Source organism: Eublepharis macularius, chromosome 11 (genome assembly GCF_028583425.1).
Source record: "Eublepharis macularius isolate TG4126 chromosome 11, MPM_Emac_v1.0, whole genome shotgun sequence".
NCBI lineage: Eukaryota > Metazoa > Chordata > Lepidosauria > Squamata > Eublepharidae > Eublepharis > Eublepharis macularius.
In genome coordinates this window covers 69,607,626-69,626,161 of record NC_072800.1, presented here as the reverse complement: position 1 = coordinate 69,626,161, position 18,536 = coordinate 69,607,626, and the positions used below count along the sequence as shown (strand labels likewise).

The following is an 18,536-nucleotide window of genomic DNA, read 5'->3' as shown; positions in this document are numbered from 1 at the left end:
GCTTGGCTCTCCGACTGCTGTCCAATTGACTTCTCAACTGTCACTTGTCCAACATTCCGCCAAGCTGCCTACATTTCCCATCAAAACTTGAGGGAAGTTGACAAGTGTCCAACCTGTGTCATTCGTCACTTGTAGTTTGGCCCTTAGAAGAGTTTTAAGATTCCATACAGTGGCCCAGTGCAAACATTATATTGCAAGCCCCTTAGCTAGAATTAAGCAGCTGAGAGCAGGCAACAGGGTTACATCCTCCACCCACCTGATTCAGAGCATGATTTCCCACTACTCAGGCTAACCACCCTTGACTACTATGTTGACAATAGTGATAATTAAACTTTAGCCCTAACCAGGATTATCTTTTGACCCAGGATTTCAAATCATGGTTTCAGATTTTGAATTACGTAAGAATATTGGTTAGTAAAAGCAGCAGCTATCTGCTGTGGCAAGAGTAATGGCTTGGGAAATAATAATCTGAGATGGAATGGGCAAAGGGCTATACAGTCTCAGAACCCACTCCAGAATTCCTAACCCTGGTTAAGCAACAATCAGTCCATCTGTAAGGACAATGAGGAATGCTGAGCAGCCTCCAAAACAAATGGCACTGTAAGGTTTGCAATCGTTACTTAACTTCTTAGATGCCATGCCTCTGATTACACCTTCTATGACAGAAGGAATCAGTTTAAAAACAATATACAATTTGGCAAAAAAGTATGCAGAGGTAAAAAGAAAGGGCAGGTGAAATCCCACAAGTGTTCTTCTTTGGCACCGCATGCAGGTTTTTCATTATGCAAAGGGGCTGCCTGGACACCAAGGAAAATAAAATGCATCTCTGCCACTCACCCTTATGTCTCCATTTACAGCTCTGGGCATGTGATTGAAAGCATGTGCCGGATCTTTGTTGTAAACTTTAAGGAAGGATCTGTCTTGAATGTTCCTAAAATTAAAAGCAAAACAAAAACAACAGCAACAATGATACCAGATGAAAGAACTTTATTTTAACCAGTTTCCTCGGTTGGCCCTAATAATGCTGGAGGCAGCAAGACACAAAACTTAGTGTTTTAAGGGAGTCAAAAGATGGTTCTACTACCTCTTACTTATCCCCTGGGAGGTATAATTCTCTAAGGCCAACTCCACACCCATGAAAAGAAGGTAGTTTCCAGTTTCATTAAAGAACCTGGGTGTGGAACAAAAACTGTTTGCAAGCAAAACACCAACCATGTTTATAATACACACACCCCCAACTTAGTTCTTTCTTAAATTCTCTATTCTGCATACTAACAAGCAACTCAGATTCTCCCATAGTCCCAGTTTTGGAAGATGCCTAACCAGAATGAAACCCAAACAAAATACTTTCAAATGTTCCTTAGAAAGAGACATTTCAACTCTAGGGTAAAAATCAGAAAGAAAGAAAAAAACAAATTAAAATTGCACGTATTCTCACAGCCCGACCCTATGCTTGGTTACGTGGAATTTAGTCTCTGTGAAACTTAGTTCTGAGTCAACATTAATGGGCCTAGGTGGCAAATCATTTTAAACATATTCACTAAGGGCTGCTTTGTCAATTTTTTCACTCCGATCATCAAAGTACAATTTGAAAATTAGCCCAAACAAGTTAGAGTTAGCCCAGGCAAGTTTGAAGATGGGCTTACAATGGACAAAGCTGGTATGTCGATGCAGCAGCAATCAAAATATCATTTTGTCTCCAAACCTACCTTACACACCATTTACAGATTACAGGTCCACCACCAGCTCTGCTGTTTCCTCCTCCAACAATAACCCTCTACAAAGGCGGCAATCTAAACACACTTAGCTCCTCTCAAATCTGCGATGCCTTTCATTGAACACCAGCGATCGCCCAAGAATTTGCACACAAGACTGAATTCCTTTGCTCCAGGTGCAGCTATGAGTTTAGTAGGCTGATCTTAATCACTAGGATTATCGTTAGGAAAAAAATACACATGGCGCAGGATTTTTTTGGACAGGGCTTGCTTCTTTTAAAGTCGCACTGCAGTAGGTAATTGCTTTGAATCTGTAACTAGTTAAAACTTGCACTGCTGCTCTAGATTTCCAGCAGCTCTGTCAAGAAAAACAGATAACTGGCGAGAGAGGACCATCCTGGCTGCTAAGAAACATAGGGTTAATGAGATGTTTATTCTTAATGAGAGTTAGCGTGAAGGGGAAGCCATGAGAAAATGCATACCCACAGGCAAGTTAAGCTTGTTACAACTTTGAGGGAGAGCTCACACACACCAGCTACTAGGTGCTTACAGTGCAATCCTAAATAGAGTTAATCCTGTCTAAGCCCATTGAAATCACTGGGTTTAGACTGGAGTAACTCTTATTAGGATTGTGCTGTTAGTGCTGAATAATCATGGAATGCTCCATTTTAGGCTGTTCCATACCAGCTCCACTTCTGTGGAATAAACTCCATCTGGAGAGCCACAAGATTCCATTAGGGGTTGCTTCCACACACGTTGGATAATGCACTTTCAATGCTCTTTAGTGATCATTTGGAACTGGGTTTTCGTGCGTGAAACACAAAATCCACTTCTAAAGGATAACTAAAGTGCATTGAAAGTGCATTATTCAACGTGTGTGGAAACAGCCACTGTTTCCCTTTAGAAGGACAAAGAATATCTTCGTTTCACCATGTGCTGTCCTGAAATTTCTGTGCCTACATATATACAAATGGTTTGTGCATTTTGTGACCTGACAGGTTTTACATAAGAGGTTTTTAAGGGTATTGTGTTTGCCGCCTTGGGATCTTGTTAGGAAAAGTATAGAAAAAGCATGACAGAAATGTTTTAAAATAAACCCATGCACACAGCAGAATGAGGAAGTCGAGTCCTGAGGTGTGTGCTGTCTCAGACTGTAGATAGGAATATACTGGAACATATTCTACCACTCAGGGGTCATTTCGTAGAAAAAGAGCTGGAGGAACTCATTAGCATATCTCATTAGCATAACTCATTAGCATATGCCACGCCCCCTTGCCATCGCCAGAAGTGTGTCATTGGCATAACTGATTTGCATATGCCACGCCCCCTGACATCACCTATCCTGCCTGTTTTGGACCCAATCCTGGCCATTCAGGGCCAAAATTGGGCCCAAAATGGCAAAAGGGGAGGCTGAAAATGGTCGAAAAGAGGCCCAAAATGGTCAGGATCTGGCCGCTGCTGAGTGGGAGAGTGATCCACCACCTGTCAGAGGCCCGATCTGGGCTGTTTCGTCCCCAATCCAGGCTGAAACGGGCCCAAAATGGCCAAGAGTCAGGTGGGCGGGGCCACCTGACATGTGACCTCTTTGGGGAACTGCCGGAACTGCGTTCCTGTGCGTTCCCCCTCGAAATGAGCCCTGCTACCACTCCACTGAAGTTCCATTGACTTCAATGGGGCTTTACTGTCTCACAAATATGATTAGGATGGAAGCCTAGCACTATTATATAAATTATTCTCCAGGATTTGAGTCCAGTGGCACCTTAGAGACCAACAAGATTTTTAGGGTGAAAGCTTTCAACAGTCAAACTCTAGGACTGACTCTACCACTGAAATCCTGTAGTTCTATTATAGACCAACATGGGTACCCACCTAAAACTATATGAATTACTATTTGTAATAATCCTATAATTAGAAAAAGGGCTTCCTGTTCCATTCATGTACAAAATATTTAGATACATAATCCTGTAAGTTTGGTTACTCTGACAGTGATTCCCCCCCCCACCCAAGGCTGTTCAGTGAAGGTCATGACTAAGGGGCCTGAATACAGAGCTCTCATGTCCAAAATGTGGCACCAAAACTTTGGAACTCTCTCCCCAGATAGATTTGTCTGTCTCCCGCTATTGTCTCCTGCCAGTGAGAGACTTCTTTTCTTTTGTTTGGCATGCCCCCAATAGCCATAGGTAGCCCTTTTCCCTATTTTCTTAGGGATGAGATGCTTTAACGTTTTGATGTTCACCACTTTGGGAGACCTATTTCGGTAGAAAGGCAGCACAGAGTGTTTTCAATAAATAAACAAATAATGCCACTTTCTATTCACTATATCCCATTATCTAGTATAGAAAAGCTAGAAGTAGAACTACCAGTTTTAAAATACACTATAATTATTTCCTTTTCTTTTAACACAATTTTCTAAGATTTGAAAAGAAAAACAGTCTTTGTTGCATAGATCAGGGACACCTCTAACAATCCATTCAACCAATCTGCCCTGTTCTCAAGAAAATGCTCCAAACGCTCCAAACAAGGAACATTTACAATACCATTACCAATATTTACTATTAATGTTAAGGCCCAGGAAATGAGTATTCTGTAGCCTGAACGGTTTCTTGGTCCTCAACCATCCAGTACTACCATGGCCGTTTTCACATGTCTGACCTGCCGCTGGTACATCGCACAAAACACCTGGAACACAGTGTCTTCTCATGCGAAATTGTGGCAGGAAGACGCTGTCATCTGGGATTTTGCGCGAAATCGCATCTTCCGGGTGCGATTTCGCGCAAGAAGACACTGTCTTCCGGGTGTTTTGCGCGATGTTCTGGTAGCAGGCAAGACGTGTGAAAACGGCCCATGTTTGAAGACACAGGACCTATGTGGACCATTTCACTTTAGAACTGGGAAGAAGCATTCCCAAGCTTCATGTTCCGCTGCATCTCTGTATCATTCAAAACAACGTATTTCCAATCTCCCCTGCTCAGGAAATACTAAAGCTTTTTCTTATACTGGGAAATTGCACATGAGAGCAGGGCAGGTGAGAAATCATATTTTGCCAAGGACCTGTTTTTTTTTTAAATTCTATAGCTTATGCTAGTGAACTGTTTACATTTTTGCTGGAAACCTCCCTGAGGATTTATACAGCTAAGAGTGTTTTAATTAATAAAAAGCAATAATAATGTTTAACATTATAGAAATGCTGCAGAAGAACTCAACAAGGACTTCCTGGTCTGCTTGGGTTGTCAAAATGTCCCGTCCCTTTAACGGGCAACTGAACCTTTTTATGGCATGGCGGTATTAAAGGGACAGAGTATTTTTTTCCCTCCGGGTAGCGGTCAAATCTATGTCCCACCCACCTCAATCCAATTTCCACAGTAGTTCCGATCTGCTCTATTTTTTCAGCATCTCCATCTAAGAGGACTGAATATATAATACAAGCAATTCTGACCAAGGCCAACTATTTTTACCTACCTTACGTCAGTTAATTCGTAATAGATATTTCTGCTCTCATCCTTGATGTATATGGCCACACTGGGGGACTCCAGCATTTTCATGGTCAACTGCTGTGAGAAGGCACTTACAAAGAGGGCGCGGATGGTGTCTGTGCTTGTGATCTCATTGGGCATCTTTAACTGCTTAGTTTCATCTCCGTACTGAAGATATAAAATACCTATAAGCAAAATACCAAAAACCCTGGTAAAAATGAATGAAAGATTTCAAACTCAACGCAGGACACAAATTAAAGGTCTGATTTAGAGAAGGTAAGCTCTCTCTAAACAGTAGTAGTACAACACACACACACTGTCTCTCTCTCGCTCTTCCTGATTCAGTAAAGGAAAAGGAATATAACCTTTATGGCTATTGATTATATGCTCTTTAGAGATACAGATGGTGTAAGGAAGGCATTTTTTTTTGTCCAAGTCTGGGTGGTTTAATTTTTTACATCAGAAACACTACTTCCTCACCCAGATCAAAACATGTTTGTTACAGAACATATGGGATTTAACAACATATAGAATATTTATAGTGCCATCCTAAGCAGAGTTGCAACCTTCTAAGCCTTCAATAGCCTGGGAGTAACTTTACTTTGGATTGCTATTTCTACCATTAAGTTTTCTTCCAGACTAGAACCCTGAGGCATAGTTTTTCTTCAGTCATCTGGAATGCAAACTGGTAGCTCCGCATGAGAAATACAGTGCCACTGTCCCTCCATAAGCAATTTTCTATATAAGTTTCCATATTTATTGAAGAGTAAGTCCTTTTCAGCAACGATCCCACATTTCTTTGCAACGGCCTCTTTAAATTTTCCTCTTTGCCTCAAATACTTCAGCTTCTCACCTTAATTAGTTGTTTCCTGTTCACTGGTGTGACCCTATGATTTTAAAGTCAGCCCTTAGCTGCTGAATGTTATTCCTTGCAGGGAGGTTAGTTACAGGGTCATCCTAAACAGTTACATCCTTCTATGTCCACTGATGTTCTACTTAGGATGACCAAAAAAAAATGTAATTCTAGCTTCAGTACTTACAAAAAAAGTTATATTAACAGTGCCATCCAAAGCAGAATTATACCTTTGTAAGTCCACTGAAATCAATGGGCTTACACAGTTGTAACTCTGCTTAGAATGGCTCTGTTAGACCCAAACTACAAGTTAAGAGAAACTACGTCTTCCACAACCCAGATTTTTCCAATATCCTGTAGTTGAAAGTAACGCGCATAATGAGTTATTGCATTCTGAGATAAGGCAGGTAGCAATGCACGAAAGAGCCTTCTTGGTCTTGGCACCAAAACTTTAGACTTTCTCCCCAAGGAGTCTCATCAGTCCCCTTTTGTTGCCATCTTCTGACAGTCAGAGGAGACTTTTTGTTTTGTTAGTATTCCCTCGGTGATCTCTCCTTCCTTCCTTATGTTTTATTTGCTGTTTTCAGGTTTTTGAATATATATTTTAGCTTTGGCTTTATTTGTTTTATTGATGTGTTTTGTTTGGTTTTAATAGTTTTAAAGATGTGTTTTTATTATTTATGTTTTAAATTTGTTAGAACGAGAGCAGAAAGATAGGGCAGAAATCAATTTGTATCCTTCCCTTCCTCATGGAACTGAGGGTAGCATACAGCCCCCTGCCACTTTATCCTCAAAATAATGTATGACATAGGTTAGGCTAGGAAAGGGTGACTGGCCCAAAGTCACCAAACTAACTTCATTGAGTTGAGATTTAAATAGAGATGGGCACGATCCAAAAAAAATACCGATTAAGCCGTTTGTGGATCCGGGCCGCTGCCGAACCCAGGCCACCGATTCTAACCGATCAAGTCCCATTTCCGATCCAGAATTGGGAAGGCCAAAGCGGGAGGGCGCCCCGCTGTTTCCAGCGATATAGGAATGGTGGTTGGTGGCAGCGGCCGCCAGGCCCAATGGGCAGGGGGAGGCGGCGATGAGCCGCCTCCCTTCAGGGAGGGAGGGGACATTCACACACACACACTTAGAGTAGGGGGAGGAGTTTTTAACACGGCAATGAGCCGTCTCCCCTCAGGGAGGGGACATTCCCAGGGCCAGATCTATGGTTGCCAGCACCCAGGGCAACCATAGTCAGGCTCTTGTGCGCGCGCGCTCCTGGGTTGCCCCCCCCCTGCCCATGCAGCAAGCCGGCTGTCCCAGTGCGCTGCGGAGCTGGTGGCAGCACGAGTGGCTCAGCGGCTGCCCACGCCATTCACCTGCCCCGCAAGACAAGGGGCGGCCGGCTTGCCCGCGCGCCCCTTGTCCTGGGGAAAGACGAACGGCGCGGGCGGCCTCCCAGCCTCCCGCGCTGCCTTTTGCCTTTCCTTTGTGCCCATGGCTTCAGAACACCCCCTTCCCCCTCCCTCCCCTGGGTTGCTGCTCCCTGGTTGGAAGGAAGCCTGCTAATCAAGGAAAGCTGGGCTTCCATTTGTGTTTCGAGGGTGCCCCAGGAATAAATTACTGGCGCAAGAGTGTCTGCAATTCCGAACAGAAACTGATATATCCGATCAAGTCCCGAACAAGCAACCCCCCAACTGCTGGATCGGTTGCCGTGGACGGAACCGATTAGCTGAGTCACGATGGCGCAAACGCCAAAATCGGGGTTTTTTTGAAATCGTAATTCAGATCGTGCCCATGTCTAGATTTAAATCCCAGTCTCTTCAAAACACACCAATGAAGCACGGTGGAAAGGGCAGAGGAGACGTGCACATACACAGAGGTCAAATCACCAGTTCCAGAGAACCTCTTAGCAAGAGTCACAGCAGAGGTCAAACAAGATATCATTCTGCCAAACACACAGAAATAGCACTATGTCCTTCATCTGAGAGAAAAGCATCCTACTTTTGGTAACAATTAACACTTCTGGAAATGCACTGTGTGTAATGCAATATAAATTCCTTGGTATACAGCTGTTATGATCACTGTTCACAGCACTGGCATTTCCAACATGCAACATATACTTTTTAGAGCTTGTTTTGAGGTCATCTTTCTGATCTTTGTGGTATTTCTAGCCTGGGGACTTAAGCATTACATTCCATTAGTTGCTCTTACATGATTATATGTATCCTTCACTCTTAAAAGAAAAGGGGAAAAAAACAATGCTTCTGTCTTTAATGCTTCTTCTAGCAGGTTCTGTTGCAAGTGCATGTATGCGTACACGCACACAAAAAAGGCACTAGCCAACCTTAAATTGCTGGCACAACCTCATTCTTCTTCTCCTGGATAAAATATATGTGCAGCAGGTTTGCTGAGGTTCTGGTTACTTTGATGACGAAATCAAACACCTGATTAAAAGACAAGTTCTCAGCCTAAAGTCTGAGCTGGACACTTGCAGTGGAAATGGCAAGAATGTGAGCCAAAGGGCTTAGCTCTATGTCTGTTAACTCAAAAGTAAGCCCCACTGTGTTCAATGTTCATGTACCTAGTACATGTAGACAGGGCTTTTTTTCTGGGAAAAGAGGTGGTAGAACTCAGTGGGTTGCCCTCGGAGAAACTGGTCACATGGCTGGTGGCCCCGCCCCCTGATCTCCAGACAGAGGGGAGTTGAGATTGCCCAGCGGTGCGGGGGGGGCAATCTAAACCCTCTGTCTGGAGATAAGGGTCGGAGCCACCAGCCATGTGACCATTTTCAAGAGGTTCCGGAACTCCGTTCCACCGCGTTCCAGCTGAAAAAAAGCCCTGCATGTACATAAAGTTATAATTCAAGCTTCTGCAAGTCACTATCTATATCAGGTTCTGGCTCAGTGGTATAGCATCTGGTCTGCACACAGAACTTACTGGCATCTCCAGTCAGTTAGAAGGATTGGGTAGATCCTTCGATTAGAACAGAGATGCTACTACTGTTCCTCAGGGGCACCTGGCCCTGCTCCCAAGACCCCTGGAACTTTGTTTCCCCCTAGAACTACCCACCCACCCATTCTATGACCCTTTTTTAAAGAAGAACTCTGATGGTCATCCACAAGTGATTCTAGTCTGAAGTTAGTAGCAATAGTGTCCCTTGTATTGTGTATTATGGACTGTTGTATTTGAAAGTTACTGAGATTACAGCAGCTGAATTGGTCTACTAACTGATGGCCATGCAACACATAACAACAATAACAACAACAACAACATTCGATTTATATACCGCCCTTCAGGACAACTTAATGCTCACTCAGAGCGGTTTACAAAGTATGTTACTATTATCCCCACAACAAACACCTTGTGAGGTGGGTTGGGCCGAGAGAGCTCCAGAGAGCTGAGACTAGCCCAAGGTCACCCAGCAGGCTTCAAGTGGAGGAGTGGGAAACCAAACCTGGCTCTCCAGATTAAGAGTCCCGTGCTCTTAACCACTACACCAAAGTGGCTCTCACTGCAGTCATTTGAAACATTTGCTCAGCAGCCCTTCCCCCACTGCAAATCACCGTTGGAGATGCGGAAGGGTTTGGCGGAGGGTGTTTCACTCCTTCCTCTGACAGCTCTTTTCTCTTGAACCTTTCCCACAAGTTGCTTCCCATCATGTTTGCTGTTTGCCTTGCAAACCTGCCTCAGAAACACTGTGGTGTGAAATGAAGCTGAGGGAAGAAATTAAAGAGGGAAAGTGGCAGGTGTGGAAGGAGTAAGTACTTTTGCCCTCTCCGTTGCAAACAGCAACGGAACTTGTCGTTGTGTCAGATGAGACAAAAACTCTTCTGTTCAGAGCCTGAATATGGCACTGACTAAAAGTGACCTTAGGCTTCCTGTCCATTTCAGACCACTACCCACCCCCCATCTGCAGGGATAATAACAACAATACAGGGGTAACAAATAACGACCTCCTTCATAGGGCTGTTGTAAAGATTACAGCGCCCAAATAGGTGAAGGGCTTTGAATGATGAAAGCTCTATGTAACAGAATTATTAGCTGTTTCATTCTTCCTGCTGCAACTGCCTCATAGCATAAGGGTTGCACCATGAAAGTATTGTAGTGTTACTGCAAAAGGGTTGACTGGAAAGAAAAAGCAGCTTGTAAATCAAAGGAAATTAACCTGTTCTATCCCATGAGTCCTGATTTTCCACCATTTTCTATAATGTCATATTAATTTATTGCTTTTGCAGAAATACTCAACAGCGTTAAGACTTTTACAATGATAAAATACATTGTCAGAATGCAAGCCTAACCAGTCACCTGGGCACCAGTGCAAGCAGAAGCAATCGCTTGCAGGTGGTTGTCATATAGCAGCCTTAACTCATCTTCTTTATGCCTGTGGCCATGGCTCAGCGTTAGAACATCTGCTTTGCATGCAGAAGGTCACAGGTTCAATCCTCAGTTAAAAAGGATCGGCAGCTGTTAAAAACTTCTCTCCATTCTTTCCTCACAACAACCTTGCATGGTGGGTCATATTAAGAGAAGGCCTCCGCCTACAATATGTATATAGTAACAATGACCTGACTCACAGCGTTGTTGTTAAGCATTGTGATGAGGGATGTGAAGTGGTTTAAACCCTAAAATGCTTAATAAATATTGCTAGTGCCAAGGAGTCACTTGAGCTGTCAGTGAGTCAGGCCCTTCTAATAAGCTCATTCTTCAAGGGCTCTAGCCAAGGGAGGAGGAGGCATGGATAGTGGGGTTCTTGGGTTTTAATGGTGGAGTCTGAGAGCTAAACTACATGAAACGCCCGGCACTTGTTGGGTTGCTACAAGTTTACTTGAGAAGTGTAGTTGGGTCAGCAGTAGCAGGAGGGCCAAAGTTGACAGGCAGCTAGCAGCAGCAGCAGGAGCTATTGAGGCTGCCACCCCCACTGCCACAGCTGCTAGAGTCAACCATCCCTTCTCACAGAGAGGGGAAGGAGACTCCTGTCAGCTTCGGGCTCGGCTCTCTTCGGGCTCCCCTCGCTCACCCTTTCCCTCCTGTCCATCTGGCCCTGCTGCTGCTGCTGCTGCTGCTGCTGCTCTGACACCTCCCCGCCCCCCGCCCTCAAGCTCCCGGAGGAAAACTCAAGTGGAGCAGATTTTGTCTCCTTCCCTTCTGGAATGGTTGAATCCAGCAGCTGTGGCAGCAGCCTCAGCAGCTCCTTCCGCTGCTGCTAGTCACCTGTCAGCTTCGGGCTCTCCTCACTGACTGTTTCCCTCCCATCATTCTGGCCAGATTACACTTCCCAGGTAAACCTGCGGGAACCTGACATGTGTCAGGCGTCTCATGTAGTTTAGCTCTGAGTCCCATTCAGTACTGACTACTTGTCGACACACATGAGAAGAGGAGGATTTCCTACGAAGACATGAAGTTAGCCCATACTGTGTCAGATCATTGGTCTATTGAGGTTTATTGTCTACTCAGACTGGCAGCAGCTGCCCAGGGTCTTCCACCTACAACCTGATCTTTTAAACTGGAGATGTCAGAGACTGAATTCGGGATCTTCTGCATGCTGTGCCGCCGAGTCCTGGACCCTCCCTGAGTCCCATCCAAGACTGATGCAGATCTGAGCCTTCAGGCCACTCTTCTTAAAATCTATGAATCCCACTCCCCATTTACAGAACACAGTTCAAAAACATTTTGCAGTGGTGCTTATAAGCTTCAGGTGAAACTCCCACACCACCTCTGAAGCCTGTGCCATTCCTCTAGCCCCGCTTCCTTATTCCCTCCAGGAATGTACAAGCAACATAAATATTGACACAAGTACCTCCCACAAATGCAATGAAATAGATGAAGTTGCCTTCCCATTAATTTTTAGACTGCAGCTTTTGGACTTGATGTTATAAAATACAGGAGGCCTTGAGGCTATCAAAGCTTCTTTTTTTTTTAAGGATTAACATGGCTTGCACAATGTGTGTTTGCCAAGGAAAGAACACTGAACAGCATTTTGGCTCCCTCTATGGCCTTTTTTCAGGTGCATTCACAAGATATCTGCTTACACACAAAGGAAGAGCAGATTAAAGTAAGGGACAAATGTGATTACACAGCTTCATTTGGGAGGGTGTGCGTTTCATGATTCCCCCGGGTACACAGTGAAGCATAAACATTTTAAAAATCCAATAGGCACACCAGAACGGTTGCTGATTAAGTTGGAAGGAGGGGATTTTTGTCCTGTAAAACGTTTAACACAAAGATAAGGAATATTTCATTTATAAATCCTATTCTGTTCTACAACAAGGAAAATGAGGCGGGGGGGGGACAAACAAGGGAACTATGTTCACCTGTGGGGCTATTTGGTTTCCTGGGAGGCTTTGTTTCAAATCAGTAATTGAAACAGTTTGCTTGGGGATGTTTTCATTCAAGACCTGACAGTTGGCTTTTAATGCTTTTAACCATGACGACAAATATTTATAGGTGTCTTTTAAACACACCAAGAAGCCAATGGAAAGAACATGAGCAAAATAAAGGAATGGACACACTGCACTTCAAGGCACAGATGCAGTTAGCTAGGAAGTTCTCCTGCAGAAGTCCCATTCAAATGAGCAGGAGCTGGGAAAAAGCACTTTCACGCACAGGGATGATAAAGGGACAAGCTAATCTCTTCGCTCATGATTGGTTGGATGGATGGCTGGACTGGAAGTTCCCATGTAAATAATGGAGGTTGAATGGAGACACCAGGGAAAGAAACATAGCTTGACCAAACATTTTTCTGCATGTTCCCTGATTGCATCACCAATAACCAATCTGGTCAGTTGACAACTGTATTGCAAAGGCACTTATGACTACAAAAGCATTTTTATTGATCATGGCAAAGGGACTTTATTTATTTAAATGTTGAGGGATGTGTAAAGACATGGTTAAATTCTGAATAACTCAAGGGTTCAAAATCAAAGAACCGGATCAATATTTGCACCCCAAGATTCATGACACATTACAAAAGCCTAATGGAGACATTCATACATAGGTTAAGTCAGTCCAAATTTCAGGCCAAATTGCAAGTGAAGTTTCTGGAAAGCTCTTAAAACCAGGGGTCATTTCAAAGAAAAAGAGCTGCAGGAATTCATTAGCATAGCTCATTAGCATAGCTCATTAGCATATGCCACACCCCTTGCCATCACCAGAAATGTGTCATTGGCATAACTGATTTCCATATGCTACGCCCCCTGACATCACCTATCCTGGCTATTTTGAACCCAATCCTGGTCATTCAGGGCTGAAATGGGGCCCAAAATGGCAAAAAGGGGCTGAAAATGGCTGAAAAGGGGCCCCAAACGGTCAAGATCGGGATGCTGCTGAGTGGGAGAGTGATCCACCACCCGTCAGAAGCCCAATCCTGGCCGTTTCAGCCAGGGCCGGCGCGCCCATGGAGGCCAGGTAGGCAGTGGCCTCGGGTGCGCGGGCACTGGAGGAGCGCTGGAGGGGGTGTTGGGGGCAGAGGCGCGCGCAGCGAAGCTGGCATGACAGGGCCGCCTGTAGCTACTGCTGCAGCCAGCCAGCCAGACCCTTGCTGCTGCCGCCGCCGCCACACACCTCAGCCGGGCGCAGCCTCTGTGCGCCGCTCGAGCAGCGGCTCACGGCTTCTGCGCCCAGCTGGGGCGCGCGGCGGCGGCAGCACGGAGCTGGCTGGCTGGTGGGGTGCTTCTGGGGTGGCGCACGGAGCAGCCTCCGCGCGCCGCTCCAGCAGCAGCCCGCAGCTTCTGCGCTCGGCTGGGGCATGTGGCGGCGGCGGCACGGGGCTGCCTGGCTGGCTACAGCTACTGCTGCAGCCAGCCACCTTAGCTCCGCTGCGCACTCCTCTGCCCCAGCCAAGCGATGACGTCATCACGCCTCCCGTGGGGCGCATGCGCGCCCGCCGCCGCAGGTGCTAAAACCTCTGGCGCCGGCCCTGGTTTCAGCCCCAATCCAGGCTGAAACAGACACAAAATGGCCGCGTCAGGTGGGCAGGGCCTCTTTGGGGAAAATTCTAGCCTTCAAATAGATATTTTGAAAATATAGTTTGTCCTCCATTGTCAGAAAACATTTTAATGTTTAATGTACATTCTGCCTAAGTGGCCACATCAGACTTTGAATTTCTCATACACATTCAGTCAGTTAAGTTTTATTGTACGGCCAAACCTGTTTATTCATCGAAAATTATTCTTGAGAAATTGTGTAAGTAGCAAGACTGAAGTTTCAAGTGGGCGTAAAAATATTCCTCAGCTTTGAGAGAGATTCACAAAGTGTCAGATATTGGCTAAACATTTACAGCTCAATCCCAGCTTTGCCGTAGTGAAATATATGCAAATATATTTATTTATATCTATGGCAATGTAATGCCGTTGATGTGAATTATAGTCCATCTTACTTCAAACATTTGATGTAGGCATTGATCAGTGGAAGTCTGACATCCCCTTTCAGTGCAATCAAATTCAATGCTTTGTAAGGCAACCAGTGTTAAAACTTACAGCTGAAGCCAATCGACATAAATATGCATGCCAGATTTTTTTTAAAAAAAGGCTGAGTCACAGCCAAGGATTTACAATGAGGGAGTTCCCTAGGTATGGGCGGCTACCCAAAATACCTATTTGTGTGTCGTTGTTGCTCAAGAGTAGAGGTGGGCATGGTCCGGAAAACAGACCTAAATTTGACATGGTCTAGCCCGGTTCACGGTTTGCGAACATGTGATTCTTGGGACTCACATTTTCACAAGTTTTGGTCCATTTGGGCCGGTCCGTTGGTCCATGGTCCATGAGTCCAGACATCCTGGTGCCAATCTATCAATTCCTTAGGCAATGGAGGGTATGTCCACAGACCTTTTACAGACCTTAAAAACTTGATAGGCAGTTCTGCCGGCCAAACAGAGAGCTCCCATTCTGCAAAGGTGGGGTGGATGTTCAGCAGCCAGTCCTTAAAACCTTGATAGGCAGCTCTGCCTGCCAACCAGAGAGTTCCCATTTTTCTCTATGCGAGCAAGGAGATGGAATTAATTCCCTAGGCAATGGCTGGGAAGGTGTATGTGTGGTGAGTGAGGGGGCTCTTCCCCCACCCCTTTTCTGTTTGATTTTGCCTCATTGCAACTTTCTGGTGCTGCTAGCCAATGCAAGTCAATTGGCATTTGCGACTCCTAGTATCTACTGGAAGTTTCCTGGGGGCAGCCACTTTAGGGGTCTGTAACTCGGATGTCTGAAATGCAATCTTGACCAAACTTTGAAGGTGGCTGGAGGAGAGGCTGCTGAAGATTCTCTGTGAGTTTGGACTCTCTGGGTGTGAAGGGGTGGAGCTAGGGCTGCTGGAAGTGATGGACCATGGATCAATGAACTGGTCCGTGAATGGGGCTGGTCCATGAAAAGTTCATGGTTCATGGTCCATGAAAATTAATGGACCACAGGCCGGCAGGCCGTGAGGACTTCCCGGTCCATGCCCACCTCTACTCAAGAGTGATGTAGGTGTAGTATTTTTAGGGGACATGCAGTCATTTTACAATCAAAATCCCACCCAAACAATGCTCATTCATGCATGTTGCAAGTGCTCTCACTCCAAATATAATTATTTCTAGAATTTTGGAATGGCACAAATGGCATCAATTTGGTCACTTGTAGCAGGAGGAAAAGACAAAGGTTATGCTTGCACATGCTGGCAGGCAGACAGGACTGCAATGAGAAAGAGATGCAGCCAGCTCTCAGCAACCGGCAACCCACGCACCCTATAGATATGACAAGGGAAAGAAGCAGAAGTTTAGCGGTCCCTTCCCCACAAATAGAGAGCAAAATATACTCTCAGTAACTGCAAGAGTGCTGGGTGAAAACAAAAAAACCCCTCTCTGTTTGAGAAAGAACTGCTGAGCCTGGATCCGAGATGCTACGGAGGAACCAGATATGTACAAAAATAATTTCAAGATAAAAGCAGAGTACATAGGCAAGGGGAGCTCTTTCCCCCTCCTCACATACCTTATTTTACTGTGCACCTGGTCAAAATTCTGAAAATAGGAAGTCAACCAGGCTGGGGGGGAAATGCTAAAAGAAACGGGAGGAAAATGCTAAAAGAAATGGAACATAACAACTTGCGGGACAGAGATACTAACCCTACCCCCATGTTCCCATTTAACTAACAACAAAGATCCTTTCCCTTGATGGTACCTGAAAAGAAGGGAAGAAAGAAAACATATTCACACACAAATTCACCCTGTCAATTCATCCTGTCAATGCACAGAGAATTTGTTGCTCGGAGACTGGAGATCCTTTTTCCTATCTGCTTGAAATCTAGAGGGGTGAGAAGTGTAATTACTAAGAATTTCATCCCAGCACATGATAAAAAGTGGCATTGAAATGAAGTCAAATCTTGTGATTGATGGCCATGCACTATAATAATTAGAGAATGAGAAAGGACATGGAGGGGGGGGGCACGGTATTTTAGCAAGAGGATTCATGGAACTGCCTTTATACTGAATCAGACCAATGGGTCCATCGAGGTCAACTCAGACTGGCAGTGATTCTCTAGAGTCTGTAGTAGATGTCTTTCACATCACCCACTACCTCTTAATTGGAGAGGCCCCGGGTTGAACCTTTTTCAAGCCAAGCAGATGCTCTACCGCTGAGCCCGGGAGAGTCTTGTGGCACCTTCAAAACCCATGGATTATGGCATATGGTTTTGGGAGCTAGAACCTACTTTGTCAGAAGCATAAAGATGACTGTGCCTACCACATGCTCCTGCCCCATTACACAAGAGCTTATGTCACACAGAGTGAAGCACTGGGACCATTGCTGAGTGTATGTTCAGGAATGGAGAGACAAAGGTTCAAGTGCATATTGAGCCAGGAAGCTCACTGGGCGACCTTGGGCCAGCCACTCGCTCCCAATCGGACCTGGAAAAGTGATTCTGAGAATAAAATAGAGGACAGAAGAAACGTGCACACTGCTTGGAGCAATTTGGAGAAAATGCAGGATAAAACAGATGTCAATGCAGCATCCGGAAGCTTGGATGGGGAAGACACCTTGTTAATTATTTTTATTTCTGACATTGATTTTAAAAACAGCATCACATCTTGGTAGCAAGAGGGCAGGGTTGCCAATTGGCATCACTCCAGAAGTATTAATGTTTAACAAGGCCATTTGTTGTCGGAAGCTGGGAAGTCGTGTGGAATCTGAAGTCTTTGAACTCATGTCTAACTAATATATCGCTGTCTATTTAAAAGCTGTGTGGCACACCTTCATGTCACCTTCTGACAGCGTAGCAGCTGGGGAAAGGCTCACTGGTGAAATGAACACATTCTGTGCTATTCGCTGATGTTTATCAGACTGAAATGCCGAATGGAAGTGCCTGGAGAAGGAATTCTTTACCTCCGCTCATCAACTGGTTGTTTGCAAAATAACCACAGCCATTAATTCAAGGGAAGGAGATCTTCCTGACTAATCGAATATCATAGCCTCCTTCTTTCATTCTTGGTAGGAAACACCACTTCAAAGAATATGCAGAGATCTGCAGAAGGAAGTTTCAGGTATCTTTGACAGATGATTGGTTTGGCAGCCTTGCTTCATTAAAAGCAATAGGAATTCTGTTCTTATCTTCAAAGGGAGGTGGATGGTATTGGGTTGATAGATACTGTGAGAATGATGTTTGAGACAGCCTGTAGCAGCAAAACTCTCATTTAACCTATGCATGTTTACTAAGAAGTAAATTCCACTGCGTTCAATGGGGCTTACTCCCAAATAAGAGAACAAAGAATTGCAGCCTCAAAGTGCTATTAAAACATGACTTGAATTTCTGGGTCTCTCGGCAGTGACATTATTGTGCAGACTCAAGGATTCCAATTTCACACTCTTAATTATACCATTCTTATCATTTCCCCATGGATAAGTTCATGCTTCCAGGGAGAGAGTCTAGAAGATTCCACTTTTTAAAATGGTACTATGAGAGTTATACTGTGCCTTGATTCAGCCACATCTGATCTGAAAATGAACGGAGATGCATTTGTTCATCTGAATGAAAAAGCCCTATTTGAATTTAAGACCATTTAATTTACCTAATTTGTACTCCTCCTTTCTCCCCAGTGTGGACCCAAAATGGCTTATGCTTTCTCCTCTCCTCCATTTTATCCTCCAAACAAACCCATGAGGTAAATTAGGTTGGGAGTGTGAGACAGGTCCAAGGTCACCTAGCAAGCTTCCATGAGGATTTGAACCTAGATCTCCCAGATCCTAGTCTGACCCACTAACCATTATTCCACACTGTTGAGGTAGGGCAGGCTGAGAAAGAGCAATTATCTCAAGTTCATCCATTGAGTTTTCATGGCTGAGAGGGAATTTGAACCCAGGTCTCCCTCTACGCCATTTGCTTTTGAAAATCTCAAACCTCACCCACGCATATTTCCAGAAATCACAGACAATGCATCTTATTTAAAAAGTGCACTTTCATGATTCTGAAATTCAGGGATCGTGATGAACACGCTCCATGGGTCATGCTCAGGGTCATTTGACGTTAGCTGTGTGCGTGGAC

The 18,536-nt window shown here is 44.8% G+C and overlaps 1 protein-coding gene across 12 annotated transcripts in view; it reads right to left on the bottom strand.

The window, feature by feature from the left end:
* The window catches only part of KIAA1217 (KIAA1217 ortholog), a 476,642-nt gene that overhangs the window by 111,327 nt on the left and 346,779 nt on the right, over positions 1-18,536 (bottom strand). For all 12 annotated transcript variants that reach the window (XR_008597801.1, XR_008597800.1, XM_054990766.1 and 9 more), the window contains 2 exons: positions 5,175-5,373; positions 838-931 (listed from right to left, as the gene is read on the bottom strand). Coding sequence is in view for 10 of the 12 variants with exons in the window: in XM_054990766.1 (XP_054846741.1) it covers positions 838-931; positions 5,175-5,373 (293 nt within the window). In the remaining 2 variants the exon portion in view is untranslated. The remainder of the gene's footprint in view (positions 1-837; positions 932-5,174; positions 5,374-18,536) is intronic.